The following is a 19355-nucleotide window of genomic DNA, read 5'->3' as shown; positions in this document are numbered from 1 at the left end:
CGTTGATGGAGGTAGAGATATAATGGAAGGAGTCTAGTGGGTGATGAGAGAAGGAGTGAATGGACCAGATAGTCAGGTCTCATACCCCCCCCCTCTCCTCCTCCCCCCCCCACCCCCCTCCCTCCGTCCCTCTCACCCTGCTGCTTCCTCTGGCTGGTTATTGTCGCCGGTCTCCAGCCTGAAAGCAGGTGCTGTCCCTGCTGTTGGTGGCGGGGGGGAAGGAGGGTTGAGATGTGGAAGAGAAAGCTGCAGTTCACCAGGACGAGAGCTTCACGCAGGAACGGCTCGATTCTGTAAGTCCACACGGGCTCGACTGCTTTTTATTGGACTGAGTTACAGTGAAATGTGTTTTTTGTGGCAGGATGCAGTCTGAAGCGACGTGTTGTGTTCAGGAAGTCTAGTGAAGGTAGATGAGATGTGTTGATTTGTGCCCTTTTTTGTTGTTGTTGTTGTTGTTGTGTGCAGTTTAGATTTTCTGGCCTGCAAAGAATTTATTTTAGTATAATTTCTGTTTTAGAAACACTTCCTGTCAATAGAGCCTTCGTAAAGGGTTGATAAGAGGTGTTTATGCACAATTACTGCTGCTTCACTGTTAAAGGAACATTATAAATCATGAATGTTATAAAGTCTTTATTAAGGTTGTTTTTTTTATCATGAATAAAAACTATTGTAAAAGTAATGCTTTAAATGACATATTTGTAGTTTTAAATGAATATCTTGGGCCTTTTGCTATTAAATATTTATAAGCATAATAATTAGAATAATAATGGTTTATAAAACATATATAGTTACATGAGGACGTAAGTATTTATTCATACAACTATTTTTCCTCCTGTGGGCATCAGAAACAGATAATAAATGACAATAGAGTCAAACAGCGCGATAAAATGATGAAATAATAGATAATTTATATTAAAAAAATTAAAGTTACAGCTTATTAACCTTTTTATAAAAGCTGCCCGTGGCGTTAAAAGCAGTGAACGGCTAAAGGACAATGAACAGTGGACTCTGTGTGACCTGGTGAGCCTTCATACCTGTTGAACGAGAGGTTTTCTACCAAAAGATGTTCACGCTAATCTGTTTATCACTTCTTCTACCGAGCGCAGAACTGATAAACAGCAGAGTGACATCAGGGCCGATAAAAATCAGCAGCAGAAAGCAGGAAATAAAAGGAGTTAGCCACTGTGTGTGTTCAGAGGATATAAGGTTATATATGATAAAAGTGTCTTTTATTGCTGATCTGCACCGCTGCACTGGAGCTCAAACTGTTTCCAGGATATTCATGTATAATATTAGCTCTTTAAGATTAAACAGCTTCCTCTACTTGTGACTTATTTAGATTTTATATTTCTTCTTCAATTTCACTTCACATGAATCAACCTCTGAATCGGTCCTCGTTTCGTTGCACAGATACTTTCTGTGAAACCAGAACTCGCTCGTGTGCTTTAACTCTGAAGATGATGTTGCGACTAAAGAGACTCTTAATGCCGCGATGATTCAGAGAAAGTGAAGCCTGATGTGTAATCGATGTGGACGGCAGCAGACGCACACGGAGAGAGAAATCTCTGCTGCTGCTTCTGGGGTTTTTCTGCAGAGCTGCTTGTGTTGTATTTAAAGGTAAAACTCCAAATTTCTGCGCTCTGCTTGGCACCATTAGAGGTTTAAACAAACTGTTTTTTGGCAATCTTGTCTCGCCAATGTAGTAAATACATTGGTGCACGTTTATCTTTCTTGTTTTCCATTGGCCTGCGTCCGCGTCATGTGACTGTCTAACTTCAGCGTTACGTACTTAAGTTAAATATCTCGCGTCAGCTGGCTTACTTACGTTCCTTAATTATTTTTTGTAAAACACATTGATTTCCGCTTTTTCCCCTGAGTTTGAACATTGTTCTCCGGGGTTTGAAGACTCGCCGACATCTCAGCATGTAGAGCCGTCACAGTGAAACCAGCAAGGTTACACAGAAATACACGCGTTTCCCACGTACGTTACAAAACGTTTCCCCGTGTGCACCATCGTATCACAAGTTTTTTTTGTGGACTGATGTGTCGTAGCTGTTAACACATTTCCATGGGAGATTTGTTTTTGTAGAAAACCAGACAACCCAAACAAGACAAAGTATGTTGGAGTTGTGGAAGATGAATGAATGACAGCAGCATCAGATCTAAAGAAACAAGAAGAAGAACACTGATGGGAAACCGTCTTTATTAGAAAAATGCATCGTGTTTATTTTACAAAACAAAAATGCAGAGCTGTAAAGCTGCAGCTCTCGTCAGGTGATGTCGTTTAGTCATTTTTATTTCATTTTCATCTAAATTTGTGCCAGAAAAGACGTCTTTTGTAGCTCGATGTTCTGCGACCGCGTCGGATCGACATTATTGCCGTAACTTTGTGTGAAAAGCCACCGACGCTGCGGGCGTCGTCGTCCTCCCGAGAACATCTCGTACTATATCATTAACCTCTGAGTCCTCGCGGACTCACAACGCTGTAACATCCACAGTCTGATTTAGGTCGAGCTCTCAGCCTCTCGTCGCTGCTGCAGGCGGCGTTGCAGTCGATGAACGCCGCTACGAAACGTCTCGCTCTGGTCTTAAGGTCTGAATATGAGTCGATATCCACGTTGGGGACTTTTACACGGAATGGCCTGAAGGATTTAGTGAACCAATGACTCACGAAAAATGAAGTTGTAGCAAAAAAAAAAAAAAAAAAAAAGTGCTGGACTGAGCGTGATCTTATTAAAGTCATTTATCATGAGTTGAAGGATTAACCAACAAATCTCATGCAAAAGTATTGAACTATTAAAAACACATGTTCCTTAATTACCATAAGAACCACTTTCACCACTTTACTGCTTAAAAAAAAAATCATTATAACAACAGATGTGCATTAATCCACCGCAGAAAATAGTCCCTCACAAACGCAGCTTTTTCCTCCTCGTTTGAGTGACGTTTCATTCAAAACGACCGCGACCAGCTGTTCGAGGGTGTTTTATTTGATTTTATTTACTATTACTGTTGTTGAAATGCCATGAAATCTTATTCTTTTGTTGATATTTTGGCCTCTTATTCAGCGACCTCATCTATTGGGCTCCATTTGTGCCAAACTTCTGGCACCGTTTTTCGCGCCCGTTGTTGTTGTTGTTGTTGTTGTTGTTGTTGTCAAAGGACACATGAGCACGAATGGCTCAAATGGAACACCATATTCTTCCTGTCTAATGTATTTTGCATATGATGGCTTCATGTCATATTAATTCACAATCTTTCTTATGTTTTTATGAAATAGAGCAACATTTGATCACATTATGTGGACGTTATTCTATGATTAAGTCATGCTTCATACAGTGAGAGGTAATCATCTTTCACTTTGCCTGTTTAATAGCCTGTATTTTATGAGCTTGTCTGTGCAACAACTTTATGAAGATGCATTTTTCAGCTAATCCAGTGAGTGTTTAGATCATTTATATAGTTTAAAAGGCAGAAAAATAAATCTGTCACACTCTTCAGTTTATCTTAAAAGGTCAAATGAACTTCTTCCTATCAAATCTCCAACTTGAATATTTTCTCATTATTGCACATCAGCCGGAGGCCTGTGCAACTGTTGGAAAATAAACATTCCTCTTGTACCATCAGCTCCAGGCAAACGCGCTATAATTTATTTCTCGCACTGAAGTTCAGCAAATGATGTAATTACATTGATAGAGGGGTTGTGTGTCCGTGCTGCCAAGTTCCCACAGAAACAGGTTTCCCTCGTCACTCTAACAGCATGTTTCCTTTTCTGTCTTCTTCTTCTAGAGCTGAAAAAACAGAAGTATTAAGTGAAGACCTGCTGCAGGTGAGTGTGTTGCTTGTTTGCCTCGCTTAGTGTTCAGTATACATAAAATGACTTATTTCTTTTCCAAATGGCTCTCTGAGCCGCCTTCGGGCAACATTAACGAGCGCTCAAATTAAAGCTCTCCGCGAGACAAAAGGCTGAAACGTCCCCACTGATTGATTCGGGGTGCGGCGTTGTAATTGATCTGATTAATGATGCCCTCTGTGGCGGCGACATCAGTTCCACCGAATGGGTTTGGTGATGAAATGAGAGGCGTTTAAGTACATCACGTAAATGGTGTTGTGTTGAGAATAACGCTGTTTTACGTGCCAGTATTTTCATAGACAAACCGCTCTGACACAAAGCTGCAGAGCGGTTTTATAATTAAACTCTGTTCTAGCTCGAAGCTTTGAGAGCCTGTATGTGCATGTTTGTAACTGTTGGAGGAGTTGTCCCGAAACTGATGCAATCTGTGCAGTAAACACGAGCAGAAGCTGCAGAGTTCAGTGTGTGTGTGTGTGTGTGTGTGTGTGTGTGTGTGTGTGTGTGTGTGTGTGTGTGTGTGTGTGTGTGTGTGTGTGTGTGTGTGTGTGTGTGTGTGTGTTTCAGGTGGAGAAACGTCTGGAGCTGGTCAAGCAGGTTTCCCACAGCACGCACAAGAAGCTGACCGCCTGTCTGCAGGGCCAGCAGGGCGTGGACGTGGACAAGAAGTCCGTCAGGTCTCCGTCGGTGAGACGCCAAAACAATAGAAACACACACACAAAAAAACAACCACACATTTAATTTGTTATTTAGTTTTTAGAGACACGTTCAGCTGATTTATTGATTTTTTTTTTTTTTTTTGTGCAGAAGAAACTTCCTTTAACAACACTAGCACAATGTATGGTGGAGGGGGCGGCTGTGCTCGGGGACGAGTCTCTACTAGGGTGAGCGCACGCACACGCACGCACACACACATTGATTATATGTAGCATTGGAAACATTTTTCTTCCAACTGGCGCTGATGTGGAAAAAAATGTTTTTATGACTCAGAACTATTTTTTTTATTTTTTTATTATTCCCACTCTTGAAATGTGAACTACACTTTTCTCCAAACATTTAACCCTTATTTAAAAAGGAAGGTTTTATTCATACGGAGGCCCTGAGACTTCAATGCACACGTAAACAGACAAAACAGAAGCAAATGAAGAACTCAGATGTTGAAATGTGAGAGACACTGAAACTTAATGTGAATAAAACATGTGAGCTTCTTGGCTTTTTACACTCTGATTGCGTAATTCAGATTTTATGTACCATTATTAGATCTGTACATGTAGATTCAACATACCAGATAAATAAATGGTCCCACCGTGCCGATCGGTGCCCTGATGGCTCTCTGATGTTTTCCCGCCGCAGGAAGATGCTGAAGCTCTGCGGCGACACGCAGGAACGACTCGCTCAGGAGCTCATCCTGTTCGAGCTCACCATCGAGAGGGACGTGGTCGAGCCGCTGTATGACCTCGCCGAGGTACGGGAACCACGCGGGGTCAAAACGCTGCTCAGTTTATGGACAAATCTTAATGTTTGATTAAAGAAAAGACAGGAAACCGTCATCCCGGTGATCTCTGATCCGTTCTGATTATTCTATTAATTGGTCTGTAAACCCTAACCCATGAAACCGAGAACCTGGTGCCGAGTTGAGTTTTGACTCCAACAGGTGTAAAAACAACACAGACTCTGTTTCTCTTTCACACCAACGAACAACAGACTGAAGTTAAAAAAAAAACATCTTTCCTCTCAAATCTCAGGTGGAAATCCCAAACATCCAGAAACAAAGAAAACATTTAGCGAAGCTGGTCCTGGACATGGACTCTGCACGCACACGGTGAGTCTGTGCGACGTTGTTGTGTGTGTGTGTGTGTGTGTGTGTGTGTGTGTGTGTGTGTGTGTGTGTGTGTGTGTGTGTGTGTGTGTGTGTGTGTGTGTGTGTGTGTGTGTGTGTGAGAGAGAGAGAGAGAGAGAGAGAGAGAGACACTTGGCTGTGATCTGAGAAACTCCATCCCCTGTGAATGCTCTGGTCCTGAAGCTTCCCACTGAATGTCACCGGGATTTGATTCCACACCGTGAAGACGCTCTGTGTGTGTGTGTGTGTGTGTGTGTGTGTGTGTGTGTGTGTGTGTGTGTGTGTGTGTGTGTGTGTGTGTGTGTGTGTGTGTGTGTGTGTGTGTGTGTGTGTGTGTGTGTGTGTGTGGGTCTGGGTCTGGACTTGCCAGCACTCTTCACACTTGCTGTGTGAAAAGCTTCACGTTTTGTTCCGCTCCTCAGTCTGAGCTTTGATTCGGAGTCCTTAGTGCATCCTGCTGTTAAACTCGGTCCTAACAGCCTCCCGGGGTTCGAACACCGCAGACTACTGACAGATTCGTGCTCCCACCTGATGCTAAATAGACTGTACGAAGGCGTTTTTAAAAACAACGGGTAGCTGAAGCACATAAATTAACAATGTACCGCCTCGATGTTTGCTCATCGTGGTGCTGCGGGGAAAAGATGACTTCAGCTTAGAGCTGCCGACACAAACCTACGGTCTTCATCATAAAGATGGAGGACTTCAAAGGAACTGCTTTGTAAGTAATAAAAGTATCTTTCAGCGTTGCTTCTTGGAGGGGAGATGAAAAGGTTCAGAGACCGTGGAGCTCAGGTGCTGCTTCATGCACGTCCCCGCGCTGCGCTGTGATTGTGGCCAACGGGAACAGATGGTATTTGTACTGTATATTGTATTTTTACTGCAACTGAGTGCACCTCGTGTACATTAAATTAAATTAAAACATTTAAAGAATGTTACAGCAACAAGAAAAACAGTTTTCATCCTGAATATATGTCAGTAAAATGTTTAAAGAAGTCATAAAATCTAATGAGGTCAGGGGTCAAAACCAGAAATGGTAAAAGTCAGCACAGCGGAAAACAATATATTTTATTCACACAATTAACTCCTTAAGCCCTCATTTATTTTCTTTACTTTCCACGTGCAGAAACATCACTAAATTCAGTGAGTAGCAACTCCACAAACCAAAATGAACTCTGGACTTAACCTCAGGGCGGGTGAGAAACCTCTCTGTCACCTCGAGTTGAAGCTGAAGTCTGGTCCAATCAGAAGCTGTTTCCTGATCACACACACACTCATCACTCAGCCGATTCTCCGTCCTATCAGGACCATTATGAGCTGCGACATGCAGAAATGTTATTTTCCTCCCCTGCAGCCCAGTCAAGTCAGTTTTTTCAGTGACCCAAATCTCAAGCAATTTTTTTCCCATCATCCCGCTGTGTGCTGAGCTCCTCTGGCAGCGCTGCATATTATCTGCACTCAAGACAGAAAGTCTGACGGACAGACGGAGGGACGGAGGGAGAACAGCAGAGTCTGACAGCCAGAGTTACAAGAAAAAAACAGCTTAAGTTGAATAAATGAGGATATAGAGAGAGATAAGCGTTAGTATTTTGTCAGCCAGAGACTTAATCCTTTTTGAGGAAACAGTTTGAGTCATTCTGGTAAAAGTAGCCGTCAGGTCTCGCTGTCGATGCTTTTTCTCTCTCAGTCAGAAGCCACAATAATATTCTGAAATTCATTCATTCATTCATTCATTCATTCAAAAGCGTATTTTCTGCCTGCAGGTACTACCAGTCTACTAAGTCTTCGGGAATGTCCAGCAACCTGCAGCCGGGGGGAGCCAAGGCCGACCACCTCAGGGAGGAGATGGAGGAGGCCGCCAACCGCATGGAGATCTGTCGAGTCAGTGGATCCGTTTATTTATATTTATAATAGCGGACAAAGTTGCAGCATTTATCAGGCAGATTATGTTCCTCAAGAGGTGGTGGAGGAGACCAAAAACAGATAAAAGAGACTTAAATATTGGACTTAGATTCATCAGGTGGACGGAAACACGGCTCCAAACGGAGGACGGTGTCGTCTGCTTGTTTCTGCATGTAAGACGGTAAAAGATTTGTTAATAGAAAAACTGTGTCAAACATCTTCCTCATTCTCCAACAACAAGAAACACCAAAACACATTTTGGAGGCGGACTTTAACATTTTTGCTTATAAATCATCTTTCTTGTGACATATTTTCCATCCTTCCTACTTCTACTCACACCTGATCGCTCTTGTTTGGCTGCATGCTGCTGATCCAGATCATCAGGTGTGTGTGTGAAGCAGGGAAAGATGGAAATAAAGGAGGGAGCGCAGCTGTGAGGTGTATTTTTAGTACACACAGAGATTTACATAACACTTGAACACATCACAGAATACAACTTGGGCACATATAAACTTCAACCAATCCTGCAACACGTGATTCATTTCAGCTATTATCAGGATTTAAATGGCCGTAACTTAGTCTATTATTAATTTTCCACCTTTGTGTTCTATATTTTTTGACCTTTTAAAAACATTTTCACGGGTGTAAGTAATCAAAATAATGTTATTAGTCACGCCTGTGCTTTTTAAAATTTTTAGATAAAAAAAAAGGTCAAACATTTTTTACACTGTCATATATGAGTTTTATGTATTTTGTATTTCTTTTTTGCATTTGTCATGTAGTTTGTTGTTTAAAAACATCTTTTCTTCTCCATCAGGATCAGTTATCAGCAGACATGTACAGTTTTGTGGCCAAAGAAATTGACTATGCAAGCTACTTCCAGACAGTAAGTGCAGCATCTCTACAGATGAGTGAACACATTGGAAAAAAGAAAAAGAAAGAGAAGAAGCATCCACTACAGACTGTCTGGTCTCTTTCTGTCTCTCTGTGTAGCTGATAGAAGTCCAGGCTGAGTACCACAGGAAGTCATTAGAGCTGCTTCAGAGTGTTCTGCCTCAGATCAAAGCTCATCAGGGTGAGTTCGAGGCCAACGTGCCTCAGTCCTTTTTTGTTCGTGCATTTGTTGTAAAAAAAAAAAAAAAAAGAAGAAAAACTGCACCGAGTTTGAAGAGAAGCGCCGTGAAAAGGACGAACAAATGTCCCGTCACTTTGTTCCATAACCGTCGTATGTTACACAAACTTTGTAAAAGAGATTATTTGATTTCAACGGGACAATCCTGGTTAAATAAAGGCTAAGTAAACAAATGAATAAAACATGAATATGAAACCACTCTTTGATTATCGTGGTCTCTGAAACCTAAACTCTTATGTAAAAGGCGCTCTGTGTTTCAATCTAAAGCAAACAGAAAGAGCTCAGCAACTACAAACAAAATATGTTGCAGCTTTCTTGCTTATTTGAACTAATGACATCGTTTAATAATTGAGCTTAGTTTAAATATAGAATTTAAAAGTAGCATAATCAAGTAAAATGTTTTTCAGTAGTCAGTTAGTGCTACTCTGCTGAGCTAGGCTTGTTTATGGTGTTGCTTCTTTCCCTCCATTATGATTAGATTAAGATGCTGCATCAGTGCACAAACAAAAACTTGTATCTCTGTTAACTATGAAAGATAATTGTGCGCTATTTGTTTATAATCAGTGAGAAAAGAGGTTTCCAGGACCTTGAAGGTCACCCAGAAAATTAATTTGAACTAACTCTTTTTTTTTTTTTCCTGCCTGATATTCTGAGCGTCGGTATTTTTCGAGCGTGTAACGAATGCGTGTGCTTCACAGAGACCTGGGTGGAGAAACCGTGCTACGGGAAACCATTAGAGGAGCACTTAGCGCTCAGCGGGAGAGATATTGCCTTCCCCATCGAGGCCTGTGTCACCATGCTGCTGGAGTGCGGCATGCAGGAGGAGGTAAACACACCGACACGGGAAACGCATTCACCGGCCAGAAAATGTCGCTGAAGTCGCCACCGAGATGAAGTCGGTCTTAATTAACGGAAGGAAAAATAAAGCGGTCCGGGTCAACGCTGTTTACTTAAAACCCCCGAAATAAAATGATCTCCATCTGTGTAATTACAGTGTGACGGTAAGAAATGGCCTCATTTTGTGATATCAAATCAGCGAGCTGCTCGCTGGCACCAGTTGAGCTTTAATTGCTCTGCGTGTAATGACTGTTTCTTGTTGTTGCACATTACGGAGAACGTTTAGTTCGACAGTACGGTGAATTCTCAAGTTTTTATATTCGGTGAGTTTTTTTGTGGAAACTTTCAGATGATCTGCAGTAGAAATTTATTCGTTTTAAAAAAATATATATATATATTTATAGGTTTTGAAGGAAGCTCACATTTATAACGATCAACCCACCGACAGATTGCTGCATGTTGAGCTTAATTATTAGTATGTAATATTATCTCACGATTAGTAAAATGTAGAAACACTTAGCTCCACATTTACCAGCATATGTGATCTGAAATTGGACTTTTAACTATTTCTACACTGTGACATTCCTACTTTAACTCTTCCCGCCGCTGTCAGTTATCAGTTCTGCTTCTGTCAGCAGTGAGGTGAGGTTTTTTTGTGTCTCAGGGTTTGTTCAGAGTCGCTCCCTCGGCCTCCAAACTGAAGAAGCTGAAGGCGTCTCTGGACTGCGGCGTGCTGGACGTTCAGGAGTACTCCGCAGACCCTCACGCCATCGCAGGTGAGCTTTCCCAAAAAAAACAAAAAAACTTGACCCATCAAGTTACCAGATACCCAAAAAACATCGGTCCACCTGCCGGGTACCATCCACATCTGGGGATGCAAAACTAAGAGAAACCGAGCACGGTCGAGCTGAGCTGTTTCCAGCACTGGAAAAGGAGCTTCAGCTGCACCTAATCTGTTGCCATGACAACCTGCAACCATCAGAACTTGCCTCGGGGGGGGGGGGGGGGTTTATGAGTTGGTTTCCATCGCTGGTTTTGGAGTCTTAATTTCTACACCTCCCCTCCCCCACACACACCCACACACTCCCACACACACCCACACACACCCACACACACACACCCACACACTCCCACACACTCCCACACACTCCCACACACACCCACACACACACACCCACACACTCCCACACACACACCCACACACACCCACACACACACACACACACACACACACACACTCCCACCCACACACACCCACACACTCCCACACACTCCCACACACACACACACACACCTCCACTTCCACACGGAGGGAAGTGAGCGGCATCGTTACAACGTCAAAGAAGTCCCCGATATTTCTTAATCCGTTCGCGCCGTCTGTTTGCGTTTCTCCCGCACATATCAGTGATTCTGCTGCTGTCACTCGTCGGCAGTAAGTTTCCCATCAGAGGTTAATTTGAAAGCCTTATATAAGGAGCCACACATGAGACCTAAAAGACTTCCTTATATATTTGATTAGGATTCAGTTTGTTTCTCCGGCTGCTACGACAGACCCGGCAGCAGACAAAGCAAACTGTTTTTGTCCGTTTTCAATAAACTATCCAATAAACGCGGCGTGATAAATTCTAAATATAACCGGGATTAGTGTCAGACAGACTTTTCATCTTCTGCAGATGCTGCAGCAAAAAAAAAAAAAAAAACAAGATGTTTTTTCTGGTTGTCTTTCTGCTGCTGTCACTGATTTGCTTTTAAATCTGAACTGTGATAGACTACAAAAGAAAGAAAAAGCTTTCAGGCTTTTATGAAGCTGTTATTGATCTTTTTTCTTTTTTTATTCACGGCGGTGCTCGTCTTTGTGGAGCTGACTGCTGCATATTGCCGCCATCTCCGAAACAACAGCTTTTTACCAGCTGTGGAAAATATTTTTAACTTGACAAAACTGCATTTTTTTTAAATGTGTCAAACTGATTAATTTTTCAACCTTGAAATAAAAATGAGTCGCTGGTCATGTTTTAGCACAGCGAGGGGAGATGTTAAGATGGTATAATCATTGCTTGATTTCTTAACTGATAGGATAATCAAATCAAATCAAATTGTAGTTTAAATCAACTCTTTCAATACCTTTATGGTATTTAATTTCTTATTTTGGCAGTATTATTGTTTTTAATGAGACCTTTTATTTCCTTGAAGAACAAAATTATAGTATGTTTCTAGATGGATGGATGGATTTCAAGATTCATGCTTTTATTCTCTATTTTTGACTGATCTGTTGTTTCTTAATAACTCTGATTACCTTCCACATCAGCTGAATATAAAAAGCACAAAACCTGGACAAACCGTTTCAGGAACAACATGATGCAGGATTAAATATTAAATGAAACTCAGTCAATCGTCCGTGTTCCTCGGAGCGTGTAGGGGAAGACGGGAGCATCCGGGGCGATGCCGTGTCTCTCTCCAACGATCCGATCTTTAAATGGGGTTAACTCTGCCAGATAATCTAATTTGTCCCACTGTGGAGGAGGTGGTCGTGTTGTGGGAGGTGGAGGAGGCGTCCAGGAGGGTTCGTCTTTCATGGGCCTCAATCCAAAGCAGCTGGAGGAGCGTCTGCTTCTATGGATGATCATATAAAACCATAATTTCAGTACAAACCTGCAGGAATCACGCTGCACACACACGTCAGGTCAGAATAAATAGGATGCTTAAAACACAAAGAACAGCTGGTTAACTAAACGAACCTTAAAGGCGTGGATCCTCCCGACGAAATGCCGTGGAATGGGAATGAAAGAGGTGCCGCTCCAATATTACAAGTGGGGTGCCACCAACATGATTGGAAAGTTACTTTTAGGTCAAATAGTATTATAATGTCACGTTAACGCACGACGGGCCTGTCCAGACGTGCACTCGGCTGTCTCTCAGTGAGGGAGACCCTGACTCGGCGGTTTGTCATCCATCCCACGCTCCCCTCCGGGACGTGAATGCAGCCGACCAGAAAGACAAGAAGACAAGTCGGAGAGGAGCCCAGTCAGCCGTCGCCTTCCTCGTCAGCACTGGAAAATCCAGCTCTGACCAGACAGCGAGTGGAAAACAGTTTTCGGTTTATTTTAATGGTGTTTTCTGCTCCGGAGGAAGTTTTATATTTGGTGTCTTATTTCTGAGCGTGTAATGAAACTGACTGAGCACAGAAAAAAACTTTAGATCTAAATAATTTAAAGGAATTATTGTCCAGCAAATTATTTATTTGGAGCAAACAAAAATCTATTCTCTCATGAATAAATGTATTAATGTGTTTGCAGTTATTCATCATTTTATCTGCTGGTAAGAAGCAGAAGTAGATAAACAGTCATTAGTGATTAACAGTTGCTGATTAAGGGAGGTGAAGCTGCTCTTTACTCTGGTGATGATAGGAGTTGAATGTATTTTGGAGCAGGAAGTGACCATATTTGGACGAGCTGGGGAGGAGCTAGTTGGGAATCTGACTCGATTGGCTCGATTGGTAACCCGAGGACACCATGCCCCGCCCACCTATAGCAGAAACCTGACTGCACCATAGGCCTGTCAATCAATCAGACATGCTCTGCAAAATGTTGCTTTTTGAGCCCTAATATCCAATTAATGACGGGACTATTTTCAGATGGACCGACAGAAAAGGAAGGAGTGACTTTATCAAAGGACACCATAATGATTTGTGGAAAGTATTTATTGATTTTGTATTAAATGAGAGAAGTTGAATGGGAGTCTATGGAGCCAGAGCCTTTTTAGAGCCAGCCCCCAGTGGCCCTCGGTGGTATTACAGTTTAGGTAATTTCTGCACGAGCCTCACTTTTCAGACCTGGAAGCTGCATCTACTTTTATATACCGTCTATAGTCACTAACTGTGTGCTGCTTGAGATTTTTCCCGGGAATGTCGCCACAGACTCTCTGTCACTTCTTCAGGTTGTAATTCTTTAAAGGCTCCATCACCACTGTGTTTCCTCATTCAGCGACAGTAATTAAAAAGAAAATGATTGAAATAAAAATCTTTGAGATTATTGCTTGAAGACGTCAGAAATCAAAAGTTCTACATTTCTGTAATTTCTCCACGTAACGTGGTTTATTGTTTGCATGTTATCATACTGCAGTGTCTCTGCTGCATCTCTGCACAGGTTTTGTATTCTCACGGTGGACGCTGCAATAAACTGCAGGAAATTACACTCGCTCACACATACAATCAGATCCAGGCCTCCATACGGACGGCTGCTCCACCTGCAGTCGTGCTCTGAGTTCCTGCAGGACGGCCGTAAGAATTACCTCCACAACAAAAAGCCGAACGCATGAATAAAACATGTTATATTCCTGCTGTATTGATCCCGTATCGAGTTGTTGAGGTGCTAATCAGGTCGCAGCTGGTTGCTTCTGATGTTTACCGTCATCCAGCTTTTCCTTCTTCTCAGGAAAATATCCCTTAAACTGTGAGCTCGTGCATGCGTATCTGCAAAACCCACAAAAGCGCAGACATGTATTCATGGTGATTTCTATCTCGCTCTCTTCAGGTGCTTTGAAGTCGTACCTGCGCGAGCTCCCCGAGCCGTTGATGACCTTTGAACTCTACAACGACTGGATCCAGGCCTCCAAGTGCGTATTTGACCAGAACTGTGTTTTTGTCTCTGAGTCAAGGACATTTAATTGTCCTGTAACGTCTCTTTTTCTGTCGTCCTGCAGCATTCAGGATCAGGACAAAAGGCTGCAGGCTCTGCTCGGTGCCTGCGAGAAACTCCCACCGGCCAACAACAGCAACTTTAAGTGAGTCACCGTTTCTGCTGTTTTTACTCCTCGTGGTCGTCTCCTGTTTCCTGGGTTTTCGTGTTTGGGTTGATTAATCCAGTTAGAACAACGCTGTCGCTTCTCTTCTGGTTAACTTGGTGCTTTAACCACATGTTGGAGGGTTCGGGTCTGAACATTAACATTAACAGAAGGTTGAAAACCAGGATCGACTGGCTGGTTCTCGCTACAGAGAGTTTATTTAAAACAGAGGAACCACTTAAAACATCTTCCAGGGGTGATCTGGTAGCAGAGTTCACAACGTATGGGCTAAAGTCAAGCAGCAACTCCAGAGGCTGGTAAACATAGCGAACACTGGAGTCCCAAAATGTGTAGTACCTCAAATGGCCACTTGAGGCCGACTCCTAAAGTGAGTCCGCCGTGTTAAAATGCTCAACTTTACAGTAGAAATAAACGTGTTTACTGCCTGAAACAAAAAAACGTTTTGGTCTTTATAGCTAATTTATTTCATTCGTAACAACTGAACACAAAACTCACCGATTTAAATTGCAATAAGACTTAAAGTTATACATAATTAAGGGGCGTGGCTGCTTTGAGTGACAGGTGGCTGCCGTTACAGTTAACTAACTGCCTGCAGGTGTCAACAACCAGGCTTCACCACAAGAGTCTGCCAAGATGGAGAGCGCTTCAAAACTGCTCTTCATCAAACCTGCGGTTGACGTCACGGAGGCTACGTCCATTTTTAATATTCAGTCTACGGCGAAAAAGCCTTTAGCAGCTAAGTATGTGGTTACACTCCGTGGACGGACCTTTGCTTCTTCTCATTTAATATCTAAATGAAGGTAAAATGCCCAAGTTTTTAAATCAGTTCCTGTTCTTTCCGTCTACCTTTCCTTGCCTCCTTCACCTTCACTTCCCTCTTAAACCTGATGTAACTGATGTTTTTTAGCCAGTTCAGCAGTAGCAGAGAAACATTAGTATTCATGTGGAGTCGTGCCGCTGAGAAAACACATCCATCTCTTTAGCTGCTAAATGCTGCATTATAACTTTATGTTCCAGTTAACGCTGAGCTGCAGCTGAAAACGACGAGATGAACCGAAACAGAGAGCTGCAGAGTCGGGAGATATTTCTCTGTGGCTTCATCACGAGAAGAAAGAACTTTTAGTCATGTGACGGAGTTAAATATAGAAATATTGATTACGGCCGGCCTGTCAGAGTCTATTTGCTTCCTCAAATCTGAAGAGAAATGAAAATCCCTCCCGGCTCGCAGGAGGCTGCGACACCGAGCGCCTCAAACTGACGCCTGCCACAGAAAGACGATGACCTCGGCGTGACGCTGTCGAGAGAAAGGCCTCGCCGCCCAGGTGTTGCTCTGCTCGCCGCTGGATTTAAGGCGAAGCCGTGGCGCTTGTCTCGTGATCAAAGGCAGAAAAGAGGGAAAGGAGCGATGAGGAGGAGGAGGAGAACTGAAAAAGAGCGAGGTGCTTGTCAGTGTCATCATCGAACCGCAGAAATAGGGCGTATTTTTAGACAGCGCTCCTCTGAGGAGACCTGTCAGACCCGTCCACATGATCGCTGCTCGCTGCGATGAGCTGCCTGATGTTCATCCGACTGTGGTTCGGCTCGGGATGAGTCATACAGCTCAGCCGCAGAAACCCACTACCCCATTTCTGGATCTGAAGAACTAGTAATGATGGCTGGCTGTAATAATGAAGCTCAGTGTGCTTCATGGAAGACGAGCAGCACGGCTGTAACACGACATACAGTCTGCTGTGTACAGTGTCTGTTGTTTGAAAGCAACCTTTGTGCATCAGGATGGGAATCCTGACCCGGATTAACCAGTACAGCCCAGTATTGTTCTGGTATTTCCCACATTTCTCACTTTACACATCGTGTTTCCTGAATACATTCAGCTGGAAGTTTATCAGGTCCAACAAGCTGAAATAAACAAGTGCAGTAAAAAACTGTGATGCAATAAATCCTCCTTCATTCCAGTTATGATGTTCAGTTTTTGTTTTAGGGAGGTAAAAGTGTTCGTAGCTTCCGGATCTGAAAAATAAAGCCGATGCTGAAGCGCCTCAAGCTGCAATACCACCGAGTGCCACTAGAGGTCGGCTCCAAAAATAACTCTGGCTCCATAGACTCCCATTCAACTTCTCTCATCAAATACAAAGTCAATATATTCATTATTATTATTATTATTATTAAGTCATTATGGTGTCATTCACTAAAGTCGCTCCTTCTTATTAGTTTTCCGGCGGTCCATCTGAAAATAATCCCTCATTAATCAGATATTAGGCCTTAAAAAGCAGGATTTTGGGGGGGAACATGTCTGTTTGATTGACAGGTCTGTGGTGGAGTCAGGTTTCTAGTGTAGGTGGGCGGGGCATGTGTATTTGGTTGCGTGACCAAATGAGTTTTTTGCACACGTGAAGTTCATGTGTTCATGTGATCTCAGCCACGTTCTCTCTCTGACTGATCTTCTTTCCTGCGTCTGCATTAACAGGTATTTGATCAAATTCCTCTCCAAACTAACCGAATACCAGGATGACAACAAGATGACGCCGGGAAACATCGCCATCGTCCTCGGACCCAACCTGCTGTGGACTCACAACGAAGGGTGAGAGAGCGGAGAGACGCCTTTAACTCAAACCGGGATCTTTTTTTTGTTTTGTTTTTTTAACAAGGTGGTTTTTGGTGCTCGGACTTGAGGCGCCGTACTTTTCCCATTTACGCGAGGCAAAAACGTGACACTGACACGGGTATCGTCGAGGAAACTGATTGGACGTATTACACACTCTGTCATGATACGAAAGTCAATTCATAGCACAAAATCTGAGACACATTTCACTTTGCATTGTTCTTTGTTGCTGGGCTGCTGAGCGAGCGTTAATTCGAGCAGGATGTCCAGACTGTAATCACAGCGAAGAAGAACTGAAGCTGTGAGCGATAGAACAAACCAAAGCACTTAAACTAATGATACGTTGGAATATATTTGAGTGAAAGGCAGCTGAGTAACAGCCTTTAAAGTGCTGCTGATATCACCATCGAGCAGAACTTGCTTTTTTTTTATACCTTAGTTATCTATAATGTTTGCCTGTCAGTCACCAGTTAAAGATGCCACGCAACCACCGAGCATGCGAGTAGCGCACGACCCCGTTCAACCGTCTGAAAAGCTGTTGTTGTCACGCTGAGATCAGACGTACAAGAGGGAGTGAAGTCGGCTTCAAACGGGCCGTCTGTCTTCTCCTTTGGTTCCGTCGTAATTGTTATCGCGAAGCTCCTCCTGTTCGGCGGAGAAATCAGTTTTTCATGCAGCAGCTCAGAAAAGAGACGGACACCGCGGGGAGTCTGTCATCGCGGCTCGGCTCCTTCGCCTCCTTCGCCTCCTTCTCCTCCTTCGCCTCCTTCGCCTCCTTCTCCTCCTTCGCCTCCTTCGCCTCCTTCTCCTCCTTCTCCTCAACGGAAACAACGAGCTGCCTGCAGACGCACATCCGCGAGACACCTCTTACAATACAGTGTGTTCATGATGATGATGACTAAGCAGTTTTCCAAAGGGTGAAGGACACCACCCTCATATCTCTTGTGTAAATCTTACAAACTCTTTATCCCTCCTTAACTTTTAATTAGTATTTTTAATAGCCCGCATTTCTGTAATGATTTTAATTTTCTCCTTTTAATGCCTCTGTAATATCACCAAAATGTGTTAATCACCCTCCGAGCGTTAAATTCTTACGATCCGGGCGGCTACTTTTCCCCTCCATAAATAAAAGCCCTCCGTCTCCTCCTCTGTCCCGCTGCAGCAGCAACATCACCGAGATGATGACGACGGTTTCCCTGCAGATCGTCGGCATCATCGAGCCCGTCATCCAGCACGCCGACTGGTTCTTCCCCGGAGGTGAGAGCGAGGACGGGAACAGACGGACCCGAAGCGGCCGGACGCTTATTTGGTATCCAGAAATATAAAATGTTTATTTTCGTTCTTTCTCAGAAATCGAGTTCAACGTGACGGGGAACTACGGGAGCCCCGTCCACACCAACCACAACGCCAACTACAGCTCCATGCCGTCCCCGGATATGGACCAGATGGACCGCAGGCAGAACGACCAGAGCCGACGGCCGCTCAGCGTCGCCACGGACAACATGATGCTGGAGTTCTACAAGAAGGACGGGTACGACGCTCCCGTCTCCGTTTAAAATACATTTCTGAAAAGGTTTGGCAGCAGTTTTGGGAGTAGAGCGAAATCTAGGAGACGTGTGAGGTTAGAAAACAGCCAAGAATTTATTAATAATACCCCAAAAAAATTACAGTAGCAGGAAGAGATTAATAGACAACCGGAGGACTTCCGGAAAGTCATACTTGTGTTGAATATTTAGGTGAAAATTTGGATTTATTTTTTTATTTTTTTTATTTTTTGCGTGAAAGCGCTGAAACAACAACAATACAAGTCGTTTTATTGATCAGTTTTAAAAACTGACTTCAGCAGATGAAAGAAATAGTTTGACGAGTTTGACGAGAAGATCGAAATCACTCATGTCTGTAAGTATGGAGCGAAATACAGTTAGCTTAGCTCAGCATAAAGACTGACAGCAAAAATGGGGCATTAAAAATAAGTGTTACACAAGAAAAAAAACATTTTCTTGTGCAATTATACGGCGCAAAGTCACGCGAGGTAACGTGATAAGAAATGCAAAGACTCTGGAGCAAAGTGATGGACCGAGAGATGCAAACACTGCTAACCTGAAAGTGAAAAACAATACAGGAAGAGACGCTCTGCTTTTCCAAACCTCGTGGTTTGATTGACGGCTGTCGCACATCAATAAGTAACATCCCGATGGTCCACAACTACGACTTCAAACGATCCTCCGTCTACGAGTCGGATGAAAGCCGGTTGTGAAGAAACCTTCTGGTCTGAAACCCTCCCAGCGATCACGCTGGATCAATCATCGGCCGTCTCCACCTGCCCGGGCGTCCTCGCTCCTTCGCCCGTCCCGACTGACGGCTTAAAGAGACGGTTTGTTTTTTTCCAGACGAGGCT

At 43.3% G+C, this 19355-nt stretch overlaps 2 protein-coding genes across 2 annotated transcripts in view; one reads left to right on the top strand and one right to left on the bottom strand.

Annotated features, from left to right (window-relative positions):
* The first annotated feature begins 210 nt into the window (after nucleotides 1-210).
* Nucleotides 211-19355, top strand: part of LOC138624376 (rho GTPase-activating protein 44-like) — a 33808-nt gene continuing 14663 nt past the window's right edge. Inside the window, 16 exon segments of the mRNA XM_069704543.1 lie at nucleotides 211-293; nucleotides 3790-3829; nucleotides 4418-4537; nucleotides 4658-4734; nucleotides 5204-5315; nucleotides 5596-5672; nucleotides 7451-7568; nucleotides 8407-8475; nucleotides 8583-8664; nucleotides 9420-9547; nucleotides 10223-10334; nucleotides 14088-14169; nucleotides 14257-14337; nucleotides 16823-16936; nucleotides 18123-18214; nucleotides 18308-18488. Of these exon segments, the coding sequence (XP_069560644.1) occupies nucleotides 232-293; nucleotides 3790-3829; nucleotides 4418-4537; nucleotides 4658-4734; nucleotides 5204-5315; nucleotides 5596-5672; nucleotides 7451-7568; nucleotides 8407-8475; nucleotides 8583-8664; nucleotides 9420-9547; nucleotides 10223-10334; nucleotides 14088-14169; nucleotides 14257-14337; nucleotides 16823-16936; nucleotides 18123-18214; nucleotides 18308-18488 (1547 nt within the window). The 5' untranslated portion in view covers nucleotides 211-231.
* tex47 (testis expressed 47) overlaps nucleotides 10876-19355 on the bottom strand; it is a 28204-nt gene continuing 19724 nt past the window's right edge. The window contains exon 9 of the mRNA XM_069704540.1: nucleotides 10876-12168. The gene's annotated coding sequence lies outside the window, so the exon portion shown is untranslated. The remainder of the gene's footprint in view (nucleotides 12169-19355) is intronic.

The sequence above is a fragment of the Brachyistius frenatus genome, unplaced genomic scaffold (assembly GCF_029030835.1).
Source record: "Brachyistius frenatus isolate BFR_SWC_R1_liver_20210118 unplaced genomic scaffold, ASM2903083v1 Contig_51, whole genome shotgun sequence".
In the NCBI taxonomy this organism is placed as follows: Eukaryota; Metazoa; Chordata; class Actinopteri; family Embiotocidae; genus Brachyistius; species Brachyistius frenatus.
This window is presented reverse-complemented; position numbering and strand designations above follow the sequence as displayed.